Below are 26,493 nucleotides of genomic sequence, written 5' to 3'. Positions count from 1 at the left end.
TTGAACCTGGGAGGCAGAGGTTGCAGTGAGCCAAGATCATGCCATTATACTCCAGCCTGGGCAACAGAGTGAGACTCCATCACAAACAAACAAACAAACAAACAAACAAAAACAAAAAAGAAAAACCTTGCTCAGTGCTGTAGTGACTTTAAGCTACAATGACTTTGACAAACCCTTTCTTGACCTCTAGTCCCTTCACTACCATTTCTCTGCTCTCCTTTATAGAAAGTCCCTTAGCCCCCCTTGAGATTGTTCTCAACACAGCAGCTAAAGTATGTTGCATCATATCTTTTCTCTGCTCAGAATCCTTCGGTCACTTTCATGTCACATTCACTTGAAGGCATCGTCCTTCCAATAACCTGATAAAGCCCTGGATAATCTCATACCTTGTTACCTCTCTGACATCATTGTCTACCATTCTCTCCCTCACTGTTTCCTCCATCCATGCCTTGAATGTCAGGCACACCAGTGCCTCAGGGACTTTGCATTCACTGTTGCCTGGAATGTTTTTCTCCTTAGAAATCCAAATGATTTGCTTTGTCACTTTTTCAAGTTTCCTGATCAAATATCTTCCTGTCAGAGAGGCCCTCCCTGACTCTATAAAATAACCACCCCTCCCTCTCCACCAAGCATCCCTTACCTCCTTTACTTTGGTCTGTTTTTCTCCATAGGATGTATTAGCATCCAGCATTTTCTGCCTCTCCCCAGTAGAATGCCAAGCCTTTGCTTTGTTAAGTTCCAGTTCTTCAGAATTTTGAACGCTACTGGTATGTAGGCATTCAATTCATATTTGTGGAATAAATGAATGCCTCCTTTTCCTTCCAGGGCTTGGCTTATAGTCTGTCATAAATTCCTTTCTGTGGACCTTAGCATCAACAATTGGCAACCTTCAGATTTAGGCTACAGGTTTAGGATGTTCTGTTCTCTGTGGTTTTGCCTGTTCCATAACTACCAGTACATTTCCTCATTAAGTTCGCTCTCTCATTATCCATATCTGTGGCTCTTCTTCCTATGTCTGAAGCATATGCCTGCTTAGAATGGATATTTCATATCTGTTTTTAGCAAAGTTGTCTTGTCTGTTTTTTTCATTTATTAGCAATCATTATTTAATTGCTTTAAAAGAACCAATACCCTTTTTCTGTGACAAAACTATTGTGAATCTCTAAAAAAGAGAGTTTATGTTTTCAATCAGTAGTGAAAATCAAATATCCTATTTACATAGGATACTTTATTTATTCTTATGAGAGAAATATTATCACTCCCATATTATAGACATGGTAACTGTAGCACAGAAGGCTAGCAGGAAAATAGACCAGATCTGTCCAATTCAGAAGACCATGCTGTTTCTACTATACCATATTGCATTTATTTAGAATGAAACTCTTCTTTTTTCCTTATTTTTTTTTAGTGTCTTAAGTGACTTTTCTATACAAACTTTTTCTTGGAAGTTTTTTATTAATATATTTCTCCAGCAGCAAAGCATAGTGGTGAAGAGCCCAGCCTTTGGAGGATGACCTGGACTTGAATCTCAGTTCTCTACCCATTAATGTTACTGAGAAAAAAATATTTTCTTGGAGGACATGAGATTTGTAACATGTCTATAATGTCATGGGTTCTTTGCAGAAAAGTGCCAATAAGACTAAAAATAATATCTGGGGTTTTTTTTCTACTTCCCTTTTAGGTTCGTGATGATGTATACCACAATATACTCACAAATAACCTCCCTAATCTTCTGGAATATGGTAACATCACTGCTCTGACAAATTTATGGTATACTGGACAAATTACTAATTTTGAATATTTGACTCACTTAAACAAACATGCTGGCCGATCCTTCAATGATCTCATGCAGTATCCTGTGTTCCCATTTATACTTGCTGACTATGTTAGTGAGACACTTGACCTCAATGATCCGTTGATATACAGGTAAGTTAAAAGAACCTTTAGGGTTCATCCATTCATATGTTGTACTTCTTTATTAAAGTTTTTATTATGAAAAATTTCAAACATGCATAAAATGGAAAAATTATATAAGAACCCAAATACCTATCACCCCAGTTCAACAGTTGTGAATTATGAAGATTTTTGCCAAACTTACATTATCTTTTTTTCTTATTTAAGGCAAATCATAGACATCTTGTTATGTCACTTCTTTGTTCTGCAGTATGCATCTCTTTAAAAAATAGAACACCTTAGCCACAGTGCTATTATCACATGTAAGAAAATTGACAATAATTCCATGATATCATCTAATATCTAGTCCATTTCCAAATATCCCCTGATTCTCTCAAATATAGTTTTTTATAGTTGGTTGTCTTGAATCAGGTCCATTATCATGTTTGGTTTCTATATCTCTGAACATATACCTAGAATTGCCTTTTTTTTTTTTTTTTTTGAGACAGTGTCTTGCTCTGTCACTAGGCTGGAGTGCAGTGGCACGATCTTGGCTCACTGCAACCTCCGCCTCCTGGGTTCAAGCGATTCTCCTGCCTCAGCCTCCCACATAGCTGGGACTACAGGCATGTGCTACCACGCCCAACTAATTTTTGTATTTTCAGTAGAGACGGGGTTTCACCCTGTTGGCCACGCTGGTCTCGAACTCCTGATCTCAGATGATCCACCCATCTCAGCTTCCCAAAGTGCTGGGATTACGGGTGTGAGCCATCACGCCTGGCCAATTTCTGAGTCTTTTTGACAAGACCATATTAGTTTCCTTGCTTTCTGACACAACAAAACATCCTAGGCTCACCTTGTCTGTTTTCTTCCAATAAATTTAGAAGAAATGAGAGAATGGGAAATCAACATTTTGAAACCTCTAGTGAAATAATTGATTCAAGTAATAATCATCAATGGATTAAACCATTAGGTACAAATTCAATGGGAGCCTGAGCCCACAGGTCAAACTGAGCATCATTAGAGTGGAATATCATAGGCTTCCTGATACAATACAATATAAAGCTCACTCCTCTCAACCATGCAGAATGATAAAAAAAAAAAGAAAAAAAAGGAAAATATATATAAAGCTCACATCAGCACCTATAAACAATTCTTGACAAATAAAGAGTTGAACCTGAACCTAAGCGAGACTTTTCCAGTCTCTAGGAAATATAGGGGTTATGGGAACAAACTAAATGATGTCACAGGAAGCAATCAGAAAATACAGAATGTGAAGCCTCCAACAGAATAAATGACCTGGTTTTTCCAACAAGTCAGTGTCAAGAGAAAATAAAGAGAAAAAATACACATAAAAAATAATGGCTGGCTGGGCGCAGTGGCTCACGCCTGTCATCTCAGCACTTTGGGAGGTCGAGGCAGGTGGATCACAAGGTCAAGAGATCGAGACCATCCTACTCTACTACTAAAAATACAAAAATTAGCCAGGCATGATGGTGCATGCCTGTAGTCCTAGCTACTTGGGAGGCTGAGGCAAGAGAATGGCTTGAACCCGGGAGGCGGAGATTGCAGTGAGGTGAGATCACACCACCTCACTCCGGCCTGGGCGGCAGAGTGAGAGCCTCTGTCTCAGAAAAAAAAAAAGTAGTCAGCCATTTTAAGTGATTTTGCTCTATTTTTAGATGTTAATTTGTATCTATTCTATAAAACTGTTTTTAACAAAGTTTTTATGACTGGAAAAATCTCAAAGGCAAAATTAGTGCACTTAATACCACTAATTTCAACATTCCTAGAAAACAGTAATTTCTATTTAAAAAAAAAAAAAAAGATGTATCAACATATGGTTAAGCAGACCTGGTTTGACTCACTGAAATTTCGGTAAATCTTGCTGTCAGTCTAGTTATGGTGCTGCAGGTTGAAATCCAGGTGGTCCATGCCTGTGCCAGACCAGATGGTTCCTCAGCCAAAAAAGCCTGCCCTTCTTCATCAGAGCTTTTTCTTTTGAGCCTTCAAGTGCCACACAGGGACACAGATTCTGATTCTGACACAGAATCAGAACCACATGATTCTGTAGCTTGTAAAAGTGAGGACTCATTCCTGGAGGGATGAGGATTCATTCTCCTGCTTCAAGGAATGGTGTCGTGTGGTTCACATTCTGTGAACACCAGCACTGACACCTTTGTACGCGTGCATACATACTCTGCACTCTGCACAGTGTATCACTCACCATCTACTAACTAGGTAGCAAAATATTTATTTCAGTTCTCACTCTCCAAATCTCAGCTTGGTCATTTTAAGCACGTGTTGTTTCTTCAGTTTTTACTAACTAGGCTGGTAATTACACAGCATCTTCCTCTGTTCCTAAGTTCTGTCGAAACTGTCCTTCACTCTACACTGCCTAATTAGATGTAGAGTCTGGAAAATGGGACACTAACTTTCAGGGCTTGGTCTAGGAATCTGCTCCCACAAGCAGCATCAGTTACAATTCTAGAGGAAGCTGCAGAAGGGAAAGAAGGATAGTAGTAGCCATTCTTATTTAGGCTACTTGTAAGTCAGGAATTCCTAGTACTGACCTGGCTCTGTGGGGAAAATTCTACCTTAATTTCTGAAATCATAATTTTGAATGGTGACTGTTAGTTGCAAAACAACATGTTTAAGCAGAGAAATAAGGGCGGAGCATTTTGTTGACCACTTACCAACTTACAAGATGCAGACATCTAGGGAGCTTAATCTTGACAGTATCAAAATATTTAATTTTTAAAATTATCCTTTTCTCGTAGAAATCTCTCTAAACCTATAGCTGTTCAGTATAAAGAAAAAGAAGATCGTTACGTGGACACATACAAGGTAGCTTTTGTTTTTACTCATACTTTATTAAATGAAAAATTGTGTTTTGTTTTACAGACTTGTGTTTTAGCTAATTTTAAATTTATACAACTGATTTTTTACCTTCTTGTACTAGGATTGACCGACAGCTAGAAATCATTATGTGAAATGAAATATCATCTTCTATCCTGATTTTCTGAGAACACTTTGCCCAGAAAAAGACTACATTTATTTTGGCACAAATTGAAAACCAATAACTCATTGTTTATTCAAGTATATAGTAGAAATCACAAAGATTTCCAGGGATCTGCTATTCATATCCCCTAGTGTTATTTATATAATAGTGTTAATATTTTTATAATGTACCATAACCATTAGTCATATTCAGGAAATTATTCATTGGTTTATTAAACAAAATTTGTCAGATTTTAACATTTTAAAAAGAAAATGAATTACCTTTTTCTGTGAAGTTAACATTAATGAAATTCTATTGGAAATTCAAAAAAATGCAATAACTACACATTACATTCTTCACAGGAGTATCAAGACAGGAGCAACTGAAACACTTTTCTCATATTCATTACATTATTTTATGCCACAGTTCCTGAAACATCCCTCTAAGCATCTTATGACTGTCACTACTTGATTCTTCAGCAGCTGAAAATGCGTCATTGCTGTGGGAATCAAGAAGTAACTCTTAATTCACTATACCTGACTTTGTTATCAGAATCAGACAGAAGCTATAGGAGACAAGAATAGTGACAGATATTAAATGTTTGCTTGAACTTCCTACTTTATGATGGGAAGACAGGAGTAGTGAAAAATCACCATATTCTCTTTTTTTTTTTTAATCTCTGGTAACTGCACTGTAAAACAGACTTAAAATGTTATATTATTACCAATAATGTGACATAGTTTTTACATTTCTATTGCATTTCTACTTCTAGAGAAGCAGTTCTCTAAACAACATAGCATTACATCTTGAAACTCCTTTGAAATGAAGACATCTCTAGTGACAGAAGCACCTCTCATTTGTTGGGTGCTTGATCAGCTTAGACATTATGAGCCATTAGTTAGGAGGTGGAGTGCTCAAAGTTGGGTAGGTTTCCTATGAAGGAATGAAAGAGTGAATGTGGAGATGGGAAATGCTTCCGAGTGTTTGGGTCTTAGTGAGGCACCAAGGAGAAGACTCCCAGACACTCAAGGAGGCTGAAGTCTCCGGGGCAAGAGTGGGAGGGCCAGCCATGGAGAATGGCCTCAAAGGGGTAGTAGAGAAGGAGAGAATAAAAACCATCCAGCACTTTTCTAGTGTTGCCTGGAGCCCACAGTCATGAATTCTCTGGATTCACTGTTTCTTTCAGTACTTGGAGGAAGAGTACCGCAAAGGAGCCAGGGAAGATGACCCTATGCCTCCCGTGCAGCCCTATCACTATGGCTCCCACTATTCCAACAGCGGGACTGTGCTTCACTTCCTGGTCAGGATGCCTCCTTTCACTAAAATGTTTTTAGCCTATCAAGGTAAGAATTTTTTTAATAACTGCATAAAAATCATGTTGGGTCATCAGGAAGGAAAAACAAACAAACAAACAAAAACTTAGGACTGACTTTCTAAGAACTATTGAGACTAATCAAACTACAGGAAAAAGAATTCTATTTATTCCTTCCCCAAAATTCTCCTCAAAAAAGCGGTAGTAAGCCAAATCATCTTGCTAATGTCTCAAATTTTAGCCTCAAATTAAATGTCTAAGTTTATAGAAGTACAATTCACTTTTTAAAAATTAAGATATAATTCACAAACCATGAAATTCACCCTTTTAAAGTTTATGCAGTTCACTTTTTAAAGACATTCTACCTAATACTTATTTCAAATCCAGTTAAGTTACCTTTGGAGCCTATGTACATTATTGTAGTTTATTATAAAGGCAAGTACATTATTGAGGTTTATTATAACTAACTAGTTAATAAAAGAGGCACACTGAACTGCACTGTGGTAGCTTTCTAGTTAATAATCTTCTACCTCAGCATTTTAAGTGACAGACTGGAGGCCTGAACGTGACTTAGGTAAGAGTGAATTTATATTTTTATGCAAGGTGGGACACACTCACCTGTAGTTTCTAATGAGAACTGTGATGTTAGTTCTATAGCTCTTTCTCATGGAATCCAGAATACTTTGAGGAATCATTATCCATTCTTTTACTCAACCATTCTTGAACTACTTCATGCCTTTTACTCATGTACAACCTATTGGAGGAATGAATTTGTATTCACTCTTACTGGTCTACAGAAGGGGCTTTGCTATGTTTGTCTCTCTGTAAGTAACAGAACAAATGTTCTGTATGACAGCTGTTCAAATATTTGAAAATTGTTGGCCTGTCCCCTTTCTCTCTCTGTCTTGTTTTTCCCCTGGCTAATTATCCTTGGTTAATTTGACAGCAGATTGAGGGCCTCATGGATACATGGTCCTATCCCAGCTGCTGCAAGGAATACCAAAAAATAAATAGGACAGTTTTGTACTAAATAAGGTGTTTTTTAAACCAGTGTTTAAGCCAACCTTGTTTGCTGTGGTTTCCAAGCCTGTCACTCTTCTGAAGATCTTTCTGGACATGTTCTGATTTGTGAATGCTCTTGACGAAAAGAAAAAGGCAATCAAAATAAAAAAGAATAATTCAGATGTGTTTGGGCCCCTACAGTGTTTAACAGAACTGTTACCTCCCTCCATCCAAGACTACATTTCATTTAATGTAGCCCAAGAATCCATTAATATAAAACTACCAATCAACTAAAATTTATAAATATTTTTATTCATGTTACTATTATGAATGTATTCATATATAATATGTTTTCTTCATTATGTATTTATGAATATATTTTGTTTAAAACCTAGGACTACCTCAGTCTCCATTCACTTTCATCTTACTAGTTTCAAGTGATATCTCTTGGCTTTTGAATTTATTTCTTTGCTTTGGTTTAGTACAGGGATTCTCCACTTTGGCACTGTGGTCATTTCGAGCTGCATAATTTGTGTGTCATGGGAGCTGCTCTGTGCATTGTAGGACATTTAGCAGTACCCCTGGTCTCTCCCTACTAGTGCCAGTGGTACCACCACTGCCCACACCCCATCCCCCCAGTTGTGAGAATCAGAAATGTTGCCAGACATTGCCAAATAAACCCTGGAGGGCAAAAGTGCTACTGGTTGAGAACGACAGGTTTGATATATATTTAATGCATATTCTAGATAATAGGAATTTGTAGTAGTACTGTTTAATAAAATGTAGGAAAACACAGAGAATCTTAAAATCTGAACAGAACCTACCTGATGTGCTTCTCTTGTTCCATATTTCTTTAGTCTTAACTCTAGATACTTTGACCTCACCATAGCATTACAAAATTACCTTAATTTTTCTGTTTAGTTTTTTTGTTTTTGAGAATTACCTTAATTTTTCTGAATTCCATTTTGATTGATAACTTTTTCTACTGAGTTAGTAGGTATTTCTTTAAATGGCCTTCCTTACTTTCTGAGAAAAAGTAAATGTTCCTAAACCTTATTTCTTCCCAGATTTTATTTAGTGGCCAGCCAATGCCAACTGACTCAACAGAATAGATGAGAAAGTAATACAAGTGACAGAAGATGTTGCTCAGCAGAGCAACTAAGGCTGGGAGAAGAAACCTGATGCTGCAATGTGTTTGTGGCAGTCTCCAAATGAAAAGATGTGTTCACATTTCAGCACGTTCACAGGCGTTTTAGATGATGCAGTATGGTTCCTAAGAAACATGTAAACTGCTACTGTTTTCAGGGGCCAGCTTTTGGATATCATTTAATATTCTAGGCCTTTCCCTATAGCTAGAAAGTCTGATCATTGTTGGCAGAAAAGAGAGTCCAAACTTAATTCTTGATTATTAATAGTCTACCCTGGGAAAAAAATGAACAAAAGAGTGACTATGCTTAGTTTTATTTTCATTCATAGGAAAGTTTACTCAATTCTTTAGCTCAGAGTTAGAACACCCAAAAAACAATGCACCGTAACATACGCCAACCCTCACCCCCTACCAGGAAAAAAAAAAAAAAGAAAAGAAAGGAGAAAAAGTATTCTTAACAATTCAAAGTGAAGGAATCATTTTGCTCCCTGATGGGGAAAAAACTGTCTACCTACTTGAACTTCAATTTTCCTTCTTCGTTATTCATTCATTCAATAAGCCAACCATCATTGAGTACCCATTATGTGCAAGGTATGGGTGATATCCCAGGGCCCTGTTTTTGTGGAACTTTCATTCTACTTTGATTGATAGATGATAGTTCAACAAATAAATGATATAAACTAATCTAATTATATGTATTACAAAAGCATAGAACAGATGAAAAATATAATATCTCAAGTTTATAGAAATATTTATTTTCAAGAACATGAATAACTTCTTTTAAACTATGGGCAAACAAACTGAGCATTATTTTAATCTTTTTGAAGTAGCAAAAGTAAATTAATTATGATAGGCCTCAAATAGAATTAGGTCTTTGTGTCTTAATTGTATTATTTGTATTTTTTCGTAGATCAAAGTTTTGACATTCCAGACAGAACTTTTCATTCTACGAATACAACTTGGCGACTCTCATCTTTTGAATCTATGACTGACGTGAAAGAACTTATTCCAGAGTTCTTCTATCTTCCAGAGTTCCTAGTTAACCGTGAAGGTATAGCAATAAATTATTTCTTATTTGTATTTCTGAGGGCTTGTAGTTATTTTGTAATTTTCCAAAAATGAAAATAGCTTTTTTAAGTCTGAAAAATTTGAGTCCCCAAATAAGAGAAAATGTTTTTTATTAAGTATATAATTCTATTTTCAAATAAGCTTGAGAATTTTAAGTATTTTATAGGACTAAATATGTTTGGAAAACTGTAACTTTTAACTATTAAAATTATTTGTAAATATGTATTTTTATTTTATTATAGAAATTGCTTTATTCTTTTTTCTGAATACAAAAGTTATAATGTGCTAATTACTTTAAAAACAAGAGGTATGACTTTATTGAAAGCAAAATGTAAATTAACTGAAATCTCAATTATTTTATGAGGAATGACCAAAATAAAAATAAAATACTCTGCCCAGAATTATCTAATAACCAAAAGGAATACTGGAGTATAAAATTAAATTTTCTATGATGCCAACCAACAGTCTTGGCTGCCAACCTTAGCTATTCTTAAATAGAAGAGCAGCTAACCCTTTAAGGAATGTCTTTGGGTCATTTCTTACATTACTTAATTCTATAATTTTATGTGATCCTTAAGAGCATATGAAACTGAGCTTTAAGAAGTTGGTGTTGGGCAGATTATGTTAGAATTTTGTGGTATAGTATCTCTGTCTCTGAGGTTGTTTGATTGATTATTGAATCATCAGTAGATTCATGCCACCCTAGAGCTTGTTTCATAGTGTTGCTCCAGTGAGAAATGCCTCAGTCAAACATCAGCACCTGCAATTTGGGGTGCCTGCCTTGAAGCTTTTCATTTAGGACTCCTGTTTAAATCTACTCCCTGTTTTTTCTGTCCATGGTCTCTTATATGTATGTTCTAGCTATCTATGGCTGTATAACAAATAATCTCAACACTTAATGGCTTGAAACAATAACAAATTTATTATCAATCATGGATAATAAAATTATTTTTTATTGGTCAGAAATAAAAAAATAGGTCAGAAATTCAGAAACAGCTCAGCCAGGTGGTTTTAGCTCAGGGTCTCTCATGCTGTTGCCTTCAGGTTTCTGGAGGTAGAACAGGCAGAGGATGAAGCCTTAGGTAGCTGGAGCACATCACCCTCTCTTCATGCTGTGTTAGTGCTTTTTCATGTGGTCTCTCTGTGTGGGCTAGTTTTGGGCTTCCCCACAGCACGGAAGCCCTGTATGTCCTACTTGGCAACTCAGGGTTCCAAAGACAAGCATTCCAAGAGGGAGACGAACAGAGGCTGCATGGCCTTTTCCAGCCTGTTCTTAGCAGCCACGCAGCATCACTTCCACTGTATTCTTCCTATTCGTTGAGGCAGTCACAAGTGCCTTCCTAGATTCAAAAGAAAAGAAGATAGACTTTGCCTTGTGATGGAGAGTAGCAAGATTCTGGAAGGGCATGCAAGACAGGAAATGCTGTTATTGCCAATTTTGGAAAATACAATTTTCTACAGCATATATCACATCATTTCCTATCAGTGTTCCTCTGGAACTCTCGTACGTCAGTTGTCTGCTTTGGGTCAGGAGTGTCTGCCTCTGTGATGTTCCCTCAGAACACCTGAAAGCTGGGAAAGCTTGAGTTTATACAAATACCCTGTTATGCACCCCATCCCCAGCCCATTCCCAGGTGCCTCCTTCACTGTTAAATAAGTTCCTGCTGCTGCCTCTCCTGAAGCCACACACATGGAGTTCCACAGGTGCTCAGCCAGTCCGTCCTAAATCAACCATGCAGCTCCTCCGTACGATGACTGCTGAGCTTTCTGAGATGCTCCCATCCCCATCCCATGTGAACTTATATATGCCCTTGATTTATATTCCATATCATATCATTTCAAAATACTTCCCAAGTATTTTGGTGAAGAGCTTTCTGTTTTTCCAAGATCAAAACTTAATTTTATATGGAGCTTAATCAGCTTTAAAAGGTCCTTTTAAATTGGTATTATGTTGTGGTGTTCAGCAAACTAGAAAATGTAGCACAAAAAGCCATTTCTGTTTAAAGGTAACATTTCCTTTCGTATAATTTTTTTAAATAAGCACTTCTGAGATTTTTGTTTATACTGGCAGACTGATGAGACAATTAGATATTAGCTCATTTACATCACAGAAGAACCCTCTTATTTCCTGTGTTGGGATAATTTTGTTATCTATGGGAATGCTTAGTAGAAAGGAAGTCAGAACAGATCTATAGACTTATAAAATTAATAGACTGTGGCAATTCATTCTAAGAATGTATATACTTTATATTAGTTGAGTTTTTAAACTATAGAATACTAATATTTACTAAATATAATCTTAAATTTATTAAAATGTTAATGCCAATAGTTCAGAAATGCTTCTACAAAGCCTTAGTTTGATTCTAATCGAGTTTACAATTGAATAGATATTTAAGTACTAAATGTCCTTGAAGAAGTGAATAGTGAGAATATTGGAATTAGTAGGCAATGGTTTTCTCCTTTTCTTCAATATGTTATAAAGTGGTAGAAAGATAAAGTTGAAAGATCTCAAATTTAATTATGATAGCATTAGCTCACATAACCCTATTAGTAGGTAAATAAGTAGATGAGCTGTGGTGTTTCTTATTTAAAATGTAAATCCTCCTTCCTATTCCTTTTTTCCGTTGTAGCACACAAACAGCCATTTTTGTGAACTCTTAAGAACTGCTCTGTGGCTGAATGAAACCTGCTTTGGGAAAGTTGAATATTAATATTAATCTTCTCTTTTAGGTTTTGATTTTGGTGTGCGTCAGAATGGTGAACGGGTTAATCACGTCAACCTTCCTCCTTGGGCACGTAATGATCCTCGTCTTTTTATCCTCATCCATCGGCAGGCTCTAGAGTCTGACTACGTGTCCCAGAACATCTGTCAGTGGATTGACTTGGTGTTTGGTTATAAGCAAAAGGGGAAGGCTTCTGTTCAAGCAATCAATGTTTTTCATCCTGCTGTAAGTGACTCTTTTAAAATAATCTGTATTTATATAAGATAGAAACTGAGTATTTTAAGGTTAGTTGTTCGACTGTTCCTTTAAAACACCCAAGTTACCAAAGAGAATTGGTAGTAGCATTAAACCATCACCTAAGATTTTTCAGGTTTTATATTTCCTCTCATTAAAAACAAGATGCTATCTTTTTCAGAGGTTCCCCAAAACCATCCCCAGGTTTGATGATTCACCAGGTGAACTTGAGGATTCAGCATATAGTCATCCTTCTAGTTCAGGTTTATTACAGTAAATGATACAAAGTAGAATCAACGTGGGGCAAAGTCTGGGAGAAACCAGGCACAAACATCCAAGAATCTACCCCTGGTAAAGCACAAAGAGCATACTCAACCTCCTCCAGCAACGAGTCATGATGACACATGTGATATGTTGTCTGCCAGGGAATCTCATGAGAGACTCACTGTACAAGATTTTTATTGAAGTTGGCAATGTAGGCACCCTCTGCCTTGCACATACTGAAATTCCAGCCTCTCAGAAGGAAAGCAGTTATTCTGTATAAACCGTGTTGTTTGTACAGTTTAGGCTCAGTAGGTCACTCTTATCAATTAGGGAATGGTAGGACCTCTCCTGAAATTCGAGTTCCCAGACAACAGGCAAGGGCCAACTTTGCAAGCAGGCCTTTCCAGAGATAGCAGTCAATCTTGCTATGTTCACTCTTTTCTGCACACTATCCTACATACATAGTCTACTTTAAAATGGCACCATGTTTTCTTATTACAGAAAAAGTACTTGTACTTTGTTAGAAAAATGTATAAAATACAGACTAGCAACAGAGAGAAATTTTAAAGTCCACTTTAATATCACCATCCAGAGATAAATAGTAAAAGCACCTTTAGACTTCTTTCTATAGATATGTATCATTCCATTTATATAATATTAATGCTATTTGGTAACCTTTTCTTCTCCCTAATAAGATAATCTTAAATTTATTCAAGTCATTAGGTATCATTCTACATTATTTTTAATGGCTTCTTAGTATAGGTAGAGCATTCTTAATCCAAAAATCCAGAATTCAAAATGCTTCAAAATCAAAAACTTTTTGAGTGCCAACATGATAATCAAAGGAAATGCTCATTGGACCATATCAGATTTCAGATTTTTGGATTAAGAATACTGAACTGCTAAGTAAATAATGCTAATATTCCAAAATCCCCCCCCAAAAAAACCCTGAAACCTAAAACAATTCTGGTTCCAAATGTTTGTATAAGGGATACCCAACATATATTCTCAAGTATAGCTATGGAATAATTTATTCAGCAGTCTTCTGTTGTTGATATTTAGTTAGGATTTGTTTGCTATTAAAATTAATATTTCTATGGTTATTTTAGGTACATCTTTACTTCCTTAAGATAAATTCCTAGAAGTAGAATTGTTACATTTTTATTTTTATTTGTTTATTTATTTTTGAGATGGAGACTTGCTCTGTCACCCAGGCTAGAGTGCGGTGGTGTGATCTCAGCTCACTGCAACCTCTGCCTCTCAAGTTCAAGCAATTCTTCTGCCTCAGCCTCCCGAGTGGTTGGGATCACAGGCGCCCTCCACCATGCCTGGCTAATTTTTGTATTTTTAGTGAGACAGGGTTTCACCATCTTGGTCTCAAACTCCTGACCTCGTGATTCACCACCTCGGCCTCCCAAAGTGCTGGGATTACAGGCATGAGCCACCACGCCTGGCCTACATTTTCATGTATACTTTTTGAGGTTGTTGGATAGACTAACTTTAGAAAAAATAGTCTTACCTCTTCAGGAAACATTTATTTTGCTAGGCTCTGGGGATGCAAAAGTAAATAAGACTCCAAGAGGGTGAAGGGGGTTAGGAGGAAAGCCAACTTTCCTTTCCAAGGTAGATGGGCCTGCCTGGATGTAGTGGAGACTCCAACTGCGGCCGCTGAGAGGAAATCCCTTGAGGAGTGGGAGGTGAAAAAGCAGATTCTGAAAAGAAAGATACTTCCTTTCAAAAGGAAATATCTAAAGGACCGCCCCACTAACTGTAATTTTCTGTGTTGATTGTAACAAATCTACAAGAGTGTATAACAAATACGGGTAAAATGCACACACAGAACCTACAGTAGACCACTCCGTATCTGAGCTTTTTTAGGCCAGTAGTCCATTCCCCAAAAGTAGCTTTAAAATAAAAAGCTCATTAGTTTATTTTGTTCCATAATTATTTTGAGTACATCTGAAGTCATGTAAAATTAAACTTCTTAAGAGATTTATAATCTAGAAAAGAGAATAAGATAGGTTTCCTGATTATTCTAATAGAAGATAAATGCTGTGGAAAAGTTCATTCTAAAAAAGGAGAATAATGTAGTTTGGTGAATAACAACTTCACATGTAATATTAATATATAAGGGAGGAAAAACACTCTCTTTTCCCTCAGGTTAACTAGAGTCTCTGCAAAATAACAAAAACAAAGAAAAACACAAAACCAGATTAACAAGAGCAAATCATATAAATTTATTTAATGAAAGTTTTATGTGGCACGGGAAGCTTCACATGGAAATAAGACCCCAAGTAGTCTTTGGAATTTTATTTTGGCATTTATAGAAATGTTATGTCTAGATATGTAATGAAAGCCACTACAACTGATTAAATATTATACTAAAAGCTAAGCCGTCCAAGTGGATATGTACAAAATATAGCTGATCTGTACTCAATTACTGATCACCAGCTTTAGAAATAAAGAAGTGAATGCACATTGCTCTCCGTCTGACTCTACAGGATAATGACACTAAGAAATAATATTCTTCTTGGCCAGGCGCAGTGGCTCGTGCCTATAATCCCAGCACTTTGGGAGGCCGAGGCGGGCGGATTGCCTAAGGTCAGGAGTTCGAGACCAGCCTGGCTAACATGGTGAAACCCCATCTTTACTACAAGTACAAAAAAATTAGCTGGGCGTAGTGGCACACGCCTGTAGTCCCAGCTACTCAGGAGACTGAGGCAGAAGAACCGCTTCAACCCGGGAGGCGGAGGTTGCAGTGAGCCAAGATCGTGCCATTGCACTCCAGCCTGGGCGACAGAGCGAGACTCCGTCTCAAAATAAACAAATAAATAAATAAGAAAAAATATCCTTCTTAGTGCAATAATTTTATTAGTACAATAATACCCTTTACATTTAAGAGCTTTGAATTTTCATTGCTGCTCTTTTGGTTTTATCTACAATATTTATTAGAATCTAAATAATACTCTCTTTATCTACCAGCATTGTATTTTAACTTCATTTTTGCCTCTTCCTATATATTGCTTTGGACAAGCAACTTCTTCAGTAATTTAATATCAAGTCTTATATGATATTCTCAGGTCTTAAATTAAAAACTGATTTTATAAACATACCTAATTGTAACCAGTCAAGGTACATTGTTTTTGTTCACCTATTCAGAAACATTGATACTTCTGATCTCGGTGAGACCATGAGTGATTGTTAACCTGAACAAAAGCATTTTTTCCATAACCTAGAATATAAAACAAAGTGTTGTCTTTCCCTTTGGTATTATATTATTGCCAAGTCTTTCTTTTTACTACATATGTCTTGTTCCTTTATTCTTTCACTCTGCAGACATATTTTGGAATGGATGTCTCTGCAGTTGAAGATCCAGTTCAGAGACGAGCGCTAGAAACCATGATAAAAACCTATGGGCAGACTCCCCGTCAGTTGTTCCACACAGCCCATGTGAGCAGACCTGGAGCCAAGCTCAATATTGAAGGAGAGCTTCCAGCTGCTGTGGGGTTGCTAGTGCAGTTCGCTTTCAGGGAGACCCGAGAACAAGTTAAAGAAATCACCTATCCGGTATGTCATTTGGATTTCAATTGAGTGCAGATGATGCCAGGCACTCTCCCAGGTGCCAGGGATACAGTAATGAATAGCATAGTCCTGTCCTAAAGCTGTGTGCCAGTCAGTGCAAGACAGGTGCAGCAGCGAAAGCAGAATCCTGTGCGAGGTAAATGCTGTGTTAGCGATATGAGAGTGTGCTTTGGGGAGCTCGGAGGAAAGAAGAATTAATTGTTTCAGATAGTAACCTCCCTCAGAAAGCAGAGAGAATGGTTATTCCCAGGGAAAGCCTCCCAGGGCAGTGACATAATAGGATTTTGCAAACAAGAAGAGAAGGACTAGAGAATAGTTTGAGCATTGGTATGCCAGTGTACACTTATCATCCACAATCAAAAGGATTGACCAGTGATGTGGATGTTTTGGTTTATACTTAAGGGGGAACTTTATATATTTCTTTGGCCTCCCCAGGTTGTAATGATAAAAAGTACTGCGTCCAAAAATAGGAAGTAGGTAAAATTTTTACTTCAAAATAGAAAAATCAAGCAAGCAAGCCTTAAAGCTAAAGTGGATTTTAATCTTCAACTAAATTCTTCATATAAAAACAGCACAAGATAGTAGAATGTGAATTGTAAACACTGTAAGGGTTTGCAGAAGGAAATCACAGAAAGTGAAAAGGTAAGGGAAAGAAGTTGTAAAGGACCTTAAAGATGAAATAATTCAGTGTATCTCAAAGTGCAGTAATCTCTGACCTATTTTAAGAGGAAAAGGTTTTTACACACCTACACCTTGTTTTGACTATTATTCCTTATAATAATATTACTTTATGTAAGACAGAACACTGGATATAAATTATTTGTGCTTATAGCTCACATATGTGAAATGTTCATGTTAAATACAAACAAAACTTATTCCACCAGTGAAATTCAATTTTAAAGCATTAATATGGTAGACAGTGTTGTTTTGCTAAAACTAAATTACGAGTGTTGAGTTTCATAATAGAAAACTACATTTTTTGTTTTCTGTTTTTGAAACTTCACAAATCACTTTAGTCACTGTAATTACCAGCATCACTATTTTTAACTACGATCTGTCACTTGATTGATTGATCGATTGAGACGAGTCTCGCTCTGTCACCCAGGCTGGAGTGCAGTGGCACAGTCTCAGCTCACTGCAAGCTCCACCTCCCAGGTTCAAACAGTTCTCCTGCCTCAGCCTCCTGAGTATCTGGGATTACAGGTGCCTGCCGCCACACCCAGCTAATTTTTGTATTTTTAGTAGAGGTAGGGTTTCACCATATTGGCCAGGCTGGTCTCGAACTCCTGGCCTCGTGATCTGCCTACCTTGGCCTCCCAAAGTGCTAGGATTACAGATGTGAGCCACCACACCCAGCCCAATCTGTCACTTTAACATGTCAACATAATTTTACAATATATCCCTGAAAATTAATAAATGCCATTTAATTTACTACTATACTTACTGCTCATTAGCTGTTAAAGTTGGATCTGAGCAGTATGGCTGCTCACAGTGGGAACGTGGTACCAACCTGCTTCATTCCCACCTCAGGACCTTTGTGATGACTGTTTCCTTCACCTGGAATAACCACTCCCCAGATAAATCCCCAGTTTGCTCCCTCATCTCATTCAAGTCTCTGCTCAGACATCTCTTCCTCGGAGTCTTCCCCGACCCCCATTTAAATGCTTTCCATAAGCTCTGATTATATCTAAGTCTAATTATGTCTAGAACAGGTGTTCCGTCATCCTCAGACCCCTTCCCCTTCTTTTTGTGTATAGCACTTCCATCACCTGACATATTGTATATGTATTAGTTTATTTATTTGTGTATACTCCCATCCCAAATAGAATGTAACTCCATAAACACAAGGACTTTATCTGTTCTTGTTCATCGCTGTGTCCCCAGTTCTTAGGAAGGTGCTGGGCATATAATAGACACTCACTGTTTTTTAAATTAATGTCTTCTCTGATGCAAGTTCTTTAAGGTTTGGTTTGCTGCACTTCTGTGTGATGTGTAATGACATTTATGCCTCTGCTTTTCTTTATTTGCACCACGGTGAAACCTTCCACACCATACTGCTTCTTGACTCCGTGGGTCTTCACTTGACATTGACACAAAATGCAAACACAAGCCTTGAAACCAAGCAACAGTACTCATTTATACGGGGGTCATCTGGATGACCCAGATATGCTTGTGTGAACTTCAGTTCACCATTGAAGTTCAAAACAATCAGAGCTGTATGAAAAGCATTTCAATAAAGCACTCCTCTTTAAATATTCTATGAGAAGTGGCTGTTCATATCCTTTGCCTACTTTTTCATGAGGTCATTTGTTTTTTTCTTGTAAATTTGTACAAGTTCCTTGTAGATTCTGGATATTAGACCTTTATCAGATGGGTAGATTGCAAAAATTTTCTCCCATTCTGTAGGTTGCGTGTTCGCTCTGATAGTAGTTTATTTTGACGTGTGGAAGCTGTTTAGTTTAATTAGATCCCAGTTGTCAAGTTTAGCTCTTTTTGCAATTGCTTTTGACCTTTTCATCATGAAATCTTTGCCCATGCCTATGTCCTGAATGGTATTGCCTAGATTTTCTTCTAAGGTTTTTGTGGTCTGGGGTTTTACATTTGTCTTTAATTAATCTTGAGTTAATTTTTGCATAAGGTGTAAGGAAGAGGTCCAGTTTCAGTTTTCTGCATATGGCTAGCCAGTTTTCTCAGCACCACTTATTAAATAGGGAATCCTTTCCCCATTGCTTGTTCTTATCAGGTTTGTTGAAGATCAGATGGTTGTAGATGTGTGGTGTTATTTCTGAAATCTCTGTTCTATTCCATTGGTCTATATGTCTGCGTTGGTACCAGTATCATCCTGTTTTGGTTGCTGTTGAAAAAGAAGCTCAAGATCACTGATCATTAGAGAAATGCAGATCAAAACCACAATGAGATACTATCTCACACCAATCAGAATGACGATTATTAAAAAGTCAAGAAACAGTAGATGCTGGTGAGACTGTGGAGAAATAGGAATGCTTTTACACCATTGGTGAGAATGTAAATTAGTTCAACCCTTGTGGAAGACAGTGTGGCAACTCTTCAAGGATCTAGAACCAGAAGTACTATTTGACCCAGCAATCCCATTACTGGGTATATACTCAAAGGAATATAAATCATTCTACTCTAAAGACACATGCACACGTATGGTTTATTGTAGCACTATTTACTATAGCAAAGACATGAAACCAACACAAATGCCCATCAATGATAGACTAAAGAAAATATATACCATGAAATACTATGCAGCCATAAAAAAGAATGAGATCATGTAATTTGCAGGGACATGGATGAAGCTGGGAGCCATCATCCTCAGCAAACTAACACAAGAACAGAAAACCAAGGCCGGGAGAGGTGGCTCAAGCTTGTAATCCCAGCACTTTGGGAGGCCGAGACGGGTGGATCACAAGGTCGGGAGATCGAGACCATCCTGGCTAACACGGTGAAACCCCATCTCTACTAAAAAATACAAAAAACTAGCCGGGCGAGGTGGTGGGCGCCTGTAGTCCCAGCTACTCGGGAGGCTGAGGCAGGAGAATCGCTTGAACCCAGAAGGTTCAGTGCAGTGAGCTGAGATCCGGCCACTGCACTCCAGCCTGGGCGATAGAGCAAGACTCCATCTCAAAAAAAAAAAAAAAAGAAAGAAGAGAAAACCAGACACCGCATGTTCTCACTCATAAGTAGGAGTTGAACAATGAGAACACATGGACACAGGGAGGGGAAAAACACACACTGGGGCCATACAGGAGGGTTGGTGGGGAGGGGAGGGAGAGCATCAGGACAAATAGCTAATACATGCAGGGCTTAAAACCTAGATGACAGGTTGATAGGTGCAGCAAACCACCATGGCACATGTATACCTATGTAACAAACCTGCACATTCTGCACACGTATCCCACAACTTAAAAAATAATACTGATAATAATAATGATAATAAATATACTATGATATAAAATAGTTGCCATTGTATCTTTCTGTGTCATTGAAAAACTAGAAGTTTAAACTCTGCAACTCATATAAAAGTAATTTCCCGGCAAGGAACTGTGAATGATAAATTATAACTATAAAATTTAACACACAAATTTTTCTCAACTTTAATATTGATAGATTTATATCCCACAGGGGAGCCACAAAAAAACACTGATAGACAAAATTTTAGAAGCTTGTTTTTAAAATGCCTGATCCTAACCTCTCTGTTCCCACATGAGCATTCCTGGAGCTCTTAAGCTTTTCCAGAGATATTAATTTTTTAGACCACTATGATATCATTTAAAACTGTATATTAACATAGCCCCTAAATAGTCTGACAGAATTATTAGAGCTCCTAAACAGGCATGATTTTTTTAAAAGATAGTATATAGGTCAATGATGCCTTTTCTTTCATTTATTTGGAAAATGACATAAGCAAGTTTCACTAAAAATCTTAGATTTTTTACAGAAATGACTGAAAATTGCTTAATATATTATTTGTATTTTATGTAGCATTTCCTCTGAAGAGTTGAAAGTAAAATAATGGGTTAAACTCTTGAATGTCTAAAAGGAGGGAATCCATTAAAAAAAAAGTTCAGTAGAGGCTAAAATAGTCATAACAAGAACAAAAAGAATAGAACTGTTGGGGGAAACTCTTTAAAAGGTCATCATGTCTTTTCTTCTTGATTTTGAAACTTTTTAATAATTGTTTTTGCTTGAACTCAAGGAAACCTTTTCATTACTGTTCATGGACAGCCACATGGGTATCTCTCTAGAGTCTTCACTCACCTTTCTTTCCCCAAATCCTCTTGTTCCTCAAGCTCTACCTTTTATTTTTTCACTGACAATTCTTTCTCATCTCTTTTATTCTCTAGTACTGGCTAGAGATGCTCTAATCCTCTCAATATGTTCCATAGATAAACACTTCCCCTTTCACTCATCACATATCTATTTGAGATGAGAACCTGCTATGTCCTGGCACAAAGATGAATCAGAGGTGTCCCCTCTCTTCAAGGAGCTCACAGCTGAGTGAGGTTTCCTGTGCTACATGTGGTCTTGATTTCTATTGCCATATGTACATATGGCTTGTCATACTACCAAATTACAGTCTTCCAGTAAGTATCAACTTTAGATATTTCAACTAGAAATAAGAAATGTACTAAATTTTTTTCTCTGCTCAAATTTCAAGGAATTTTGAATGATTAACCACATATTTTCATATAAATTAGGCCAGAACCACAGCATAAAACTCAAATAAGGAACAAATATTTCTATACGCTAAGCATGGGAAGTAAAAAATATGAGTAAAATAATTCGTGCCCTTACAGACCTTATAATCCATATTACTTTCTCTTACTTTGTTTAGTACTTAAATTAGAAATAATTCTATACTTACTACCTTTTAAAAAGCCATACTTTTTATTTGTCTTGGTTTTAGAGTCCTTTGTCATGGATAAAAGGCTTGAAATGGGGGGAATACGTGGGTTCCCCCAGTGCTCCAGTACCTGTGGTCTGCTTCAGCCAGCCCCACGGAGAAAGATTTGGCTCTCTCCAGGCTCTGCCCACCAGAGCAATCTGTGGTTTGTCACGGAATTTCTGTCTTCTGATGACATATAGCAAGGAACAAGGTAAAATAAAATGTAATGAAGATCATTCTGGATATATCTTTCATGAGATTTGAGTATTTCTAGCTCATCTGTGCTGCTACTTTGAGTCCTTGGTGGAAAAAACTTAGCTCAAATTTGTGGTTATTTAGTACAAAGTGGGAATGAAAACATACTACATGAGAAAACTGAGAGTTAAATGCAGTGCCATTTGAAATGAGAGGAGGAACTTGAAAGGGACAAGAATAAATGGTTATGTTCACAAAATGAAGATGTTATCAATTTGACAGAAATGTACACTTTGAGGCTGTTGAGCCCCAGAATAGACAGACATATTTGACCAACAAATCTACCACCTCAGAAGATATAGTCATGGGTTTAAGCAACAAACACAACAAGGATGTCAAGATAACCTTGAAAATAGGTTTTTTTTTCTTGTGTATATCAGTAGTTTATTGTTTTTATTTTTATTTTTAAAATTTTTTTTATGTTTTATTATACTTTAAGTTCTAGGGTACATGTGCACAACATTCGGGTTTGTTATATATGTTTAAAACACGTATTCCTGAAAACCAATCCTTTTCTGACTCCCCACATACTGACTCACTAAAAGCAACATGTGGGAAAGTGCTATGCAGTAGAGGCCTCTTCATGTTTCTAAATGTCAACTAGACACTGGAAAACTAGGGACATTTTGCATTTGAGCAGTCCCTCAGCCATTCCAAATTAACCATTTCACTAGAAACAAAAGAACTCTTCCTACTTGCTAGGCATGGACGTGGGGCACCAAAATGAATGACCTAGGGCGCTCTTCTGTTTCTATCAGGTTATTTGCAGACTTGCCTAAAAGCCAGTGTGTGGACTAGATGCCATTAGCAGCCAGCACTGCTGGCAATTACCATTACCTTCTGTGCACTGTGCTCCTTGGGAGCTGTATATAGCCTTCCACCCGAACTGCAATACAAAGGGGCCAGCACGCAGAGACAACATCAGTCACTTAAAGAAATTAGGTATGCTAGCTGGGCCGTGGTTCTTTTAGGCTCACTCTTATTTCTGTCATGAAATGAATGATTGTTTTTATAGTTGTTAGAAATAAGAGAGGATGCATACCATTTTATCTACGTTTAGTGAGTTAATAGGATAAGGTAGATCTGTTTAATCATAATTATTGTGATAACAATGGTTTATTCTTACTAGTATGTTACAATTAGTTATGAGGTAATTTACAAGTAATTTACTAATAATACCAAAGTACCAACATGGGTGAATTATTTACCTTTAAAAAATTAGAGTACAGTAAAATTTCTCTCTGTTGAGCAAAAGAGAAAGAGCAGGTATTATCACTTAGCATTATGGGACTTAAATATGTCAGACATATTCTAAGCCTATCTTATTTGTGCCACTACAGTCATGAACCCTTAGTGTGCCCCTAATAGCTATGTTCATTCAAATTACACTTAATTTCCTCGCACAGTGTATTTGGAATTTGTCAGAACCTGGGTATGTCCAGAGCAGTAGTGTAATAAAACAGTTTCCCCCATGGCCTCGACAGTCACAGTTCCTGAGTTTTGCATCCTTGCCCAGCTGCTTACTAGCTATGTGGCCTTGGGGAAGTTAACTTCGTGCTTTGCAAATCCTGGCTTTTGATCTATAAAGCAGGAATAACAAAATAATTTACCTCACAGGGTACTTTTCTGTAAGGATTCAATACAATAATGTATGAGGATGATGAGCATAGTGCCTGGTTCTTTCTAAGTGCTTAATAAATGTTTATTGGTCTGTAAATACCCTAGGGTCTGGAAGGGGTCAGTGTTTACTAGATATACCCAACACTAGACCCAGCAAGGAACAGTCCACATAGACATTCTAGAGAGGCGTTGACTGAACAGTATAGCTTACGATGAAAGTTAGGTCACTTGTTAACACAAGAGACACACTGCATCAGAATCTCTGGGGCTTGAATCCAAGCTTATACACGCTGAAAATCAATTTTAGATTCAATTTTAGTAGATCCTATTTAAGATACACTGTCCTAGTAGGTAAAGGAGAAGTTCTTTTTCTGAAAGAAGAAAAAAAAAAAGATGATGCCTCTTGTGTTACTGGAATGAGAAACCTTGGTTTATGGAGCACTTGCTGCATGCCAGGCATTATGGTAGGTTTTGAGAGGACTCAAGACTCATGTGGTTCCTTTCCCTAGCAGCTTATATTTACAGCAGTTTCTATTTAGTGAGTAGATTCCAATTTCTTTGTTGCAAAATGTTGTTAACATTTCTTATTTTACTCAACAAAACAAAAAGCTGTGAATTGCCTATTTTCAATATGCTGTTGATTCATTCAAGAAATATTTATTTGTTATACTCATCTACATGCTGGGTATTCTACTGGAATAAAGAAAGCATATTCTGTTTCCTTTAGGAACTTAAAACATGGCAAGTTTCAAGGGCAGTACCATTTACAGCATCTATGCTGTATTTAGCTATATCCAGCATACCAACAAAGCATAGATAATTAATACTACTAGGAAATGATATCAAATTTTCCAAATTTTTATGCCAAGAGAACATAATACTATGTTGTAAAAGAGAGAAAGGGCTGGGTGCAGTGGCTCAAGCCTGTAATCCCAGCGCTTTGGGAGGCCGAGGCGGGCAGATCACTTGAGGTCAGGAGTTCAAGACCGGCCTGGCCAACATGGTGAAACCCTGTCACTACTAAAAATACAAAAAAATTTAGCCAGGCGTGGTGGCGAGCGCCTGTAGTTCCAGCTGCTGGAGAAGCTGAGGCACAAGAATCACTTGAACCCAGGAGGCGGAGGTTGCAGTGAGCCGAGATCGCGCTACTGCACTCCAGCCTGGGTGACAGAGTGAGACTCTGTCTCAAAAAAAAAAAAAAAAAAAGAAGAACAGAGCCTCCTTGGATGAAGGTCTGCCATACACAGTCCTGCAGTTGACAGGATTCAGTGATCCCTTCTCAGGGTAGGTGTTGCTTCCACTCTAGCAGTGTTGTCTTCCTGCTACTAGCAGTTGTCTATCCTGGGTGTCTAGAAAGTTAAATAGTAGCTAGTTCATATTTATTTTTAAAAGAAAAGGTATCTCAGAACATGAAAAGAGTAAGCTTGACTATCATTGTCTTTTATAATAATTTCTTAATAGAAATTTTAGTTCTGAATCAAATAAATCCCAGACAAAACAATACAAGTGAAAAAATATAATCCCACCCTCAGAATCCTATTAGCATTAAAGAAATAAAACTAAGAAAATGTTCCATTTTAGAGATATAAAGATGGTTTTGCACCAAATGATATGTTTTGCTATGTAAACTTCACCCTTTGATCTGCCAGTTTGGGGCTTTCATGTAACAATGGAGCAGTAACAATCTGATACTTTTCTTTCTCCTTCTCCTTGAGGTGTGAGAAGCATGAACAGTACGGACATTCAGTGGTCAGCCATCCTGAGCTGGGGATATGCTGATAATATTTTAAGGTTGAAGAGTAAACAAAGTGAGCCTCCAGTAAACTTCATTCAAAGTTCACAACAATACCAGGTAAACATTTTTATTTTTATTTGGAGACGGAGTCTCGCTCTGTTGCCCAGGCTGGAGTGCAGTGGCGCATCTCGGCTCACTGCAAGCTCTGCCTCCTGGGTTCACGCCATTCTCCTGCCTCAGCCTCCCGAGTAGCTGGGCCTACAGGCGCCTGCCACCATGCTCAGCTGATTTTTTGTATATTTTTAGTAGAGTCGGGGTTTCACTTCATTAGCCAGGATGGTCTCGATCTCCTGACCTCATCATCTGCCCACCTTGGCCTCCCAAAGTGTTAGGATTGCAGCTGTGAGCCACTGTGCCCGGCCAACATTTTTTTTTTTTTTTTAATTTTAGACAGAGTGTTGCTCTGCTGCCCAGGCTAGAGTGCAATAGCACAATCTCAGCTGACTGCAACCTCCGCCTCCCAGGCTCAAGTGATCCTCCTCCCTCAACTTCCCAAGTAGCTGGGACTACAGGTGCATGCCACCAAGCCTGTATTATGTTTATATTATCTGTGGAGATAGGGTTTCTCCATGTTGCCCAGGCTGGCCTCAAACTCCTGGGCTCAAATGATTCACCCGCCTTGGCCTCCCAAAGTGCTGGGATTACAGGTATGAGCCACTGTGCCTGGCTTGTGTAAATGTTTTTGTGGAATCTTTATAATAGTTAAATACAATGCATAAAAATGAGTCAGACTGGCCGGGCACAGTGGCTCATGCCTGTAATCCCAGCACTTTGGGAGGCCGAGGCAGGCAGATCACCTGAGGTCAGGAGTTCAAGACCAGCCTGGCCAACATGGGGAAACCCCTTCTCTACTAAAAATACAAAAAAAAATTAGCCAGGCGTGGTGGCGCATTCCTGTAATCCCAGCTACTCAGGAGGCTGAGGCAGGAGAATCACTTGAACCCAGGAGGCAGAGGTTGCAGTGAGCCAAGATCACACCATACCATTCCAGTCTGGGCAACAAGAGCAAGACTCTGTCTCAAAAAAAAAAGTCAGACTGATAGCAGCTAGCTTGGTTGGTTGGTTGGTTCGTTGGTTGGTTGGTTGGTTGGTTGGTTGGTTGGTTGGTTTTGAGATGAAGTCTCGCTCCATCACCCAGGCTGGAGTGCAGTGGTGTGATCTGCGCTCACTTTAACCTCTGCCTCCCG

The 26,493-nt window shown here is 37.8% G+C and overlaps 1 protein-coding gene across 1 annotated transcript in view; it reads left to right on the top strand.

Annotated features, from left to right (window-relative positions):
- LYST (lysosomal trafficking regulator) overlaps window positions 1-26,493 on the top strand; it is a 221,106-nt gene that overhangs the window by 165,540 nt on the left and 29,073 nt on the right. Inside the window, exons 40-47 of the mRNA XM_011935733.1 lie at window positions 1,682-1,926; window positions 4,674-4,740; window positions 6,081-6,237; window positions 9,266-9,406; window positions 12,154-12,371; window positions 15,981-16,211; window positions 21,658-21,847; window positions 25,227-25,363. Coding sequence (XP_011791123.1) covers window positions 1,682-1,926; window positions 4,674-4,740; window positions 6,081-6,237; window positions 9,266-9,406; window positions 12,154-12,371; window positions 15,981-16,211; window positions 21,658-21,847; window positions 25,227-25,363 — 1,386 coding nt within the window. The remainder of the gene's footprint in view (window positions 1-1,681; window positions 1,927-4,673; window positions 4,741-6,080; window positions 6,238-9,265; window positions 9,407-12,153; window positions 12,372-15,980; window positions 16,212-21,657; window positions 21,848-25,226; window positions 25,364-26,493) is intronic.

This window comes from Colobus angolensis, unplaced genomic scaffold, assembly GCF_000951035.1.
Source record: "Colobus angolensis palliatus isolate OR3802 unplaced genomic scaffold, Cang.pa_1.0 Scaffold148, whole genome shotgun sequence".
Lineage (NCBI taxonomy): Eukaryota > Metazoa > Chordata > Mammalia > Primates > Cercopithecidae > Colobus > Colobus angolensis.
The sequence above is the reverse complement of the archived record's forward strand: the minus strand, read 5'-3'. Positions and strand labels throughout refer to the sequence as shown.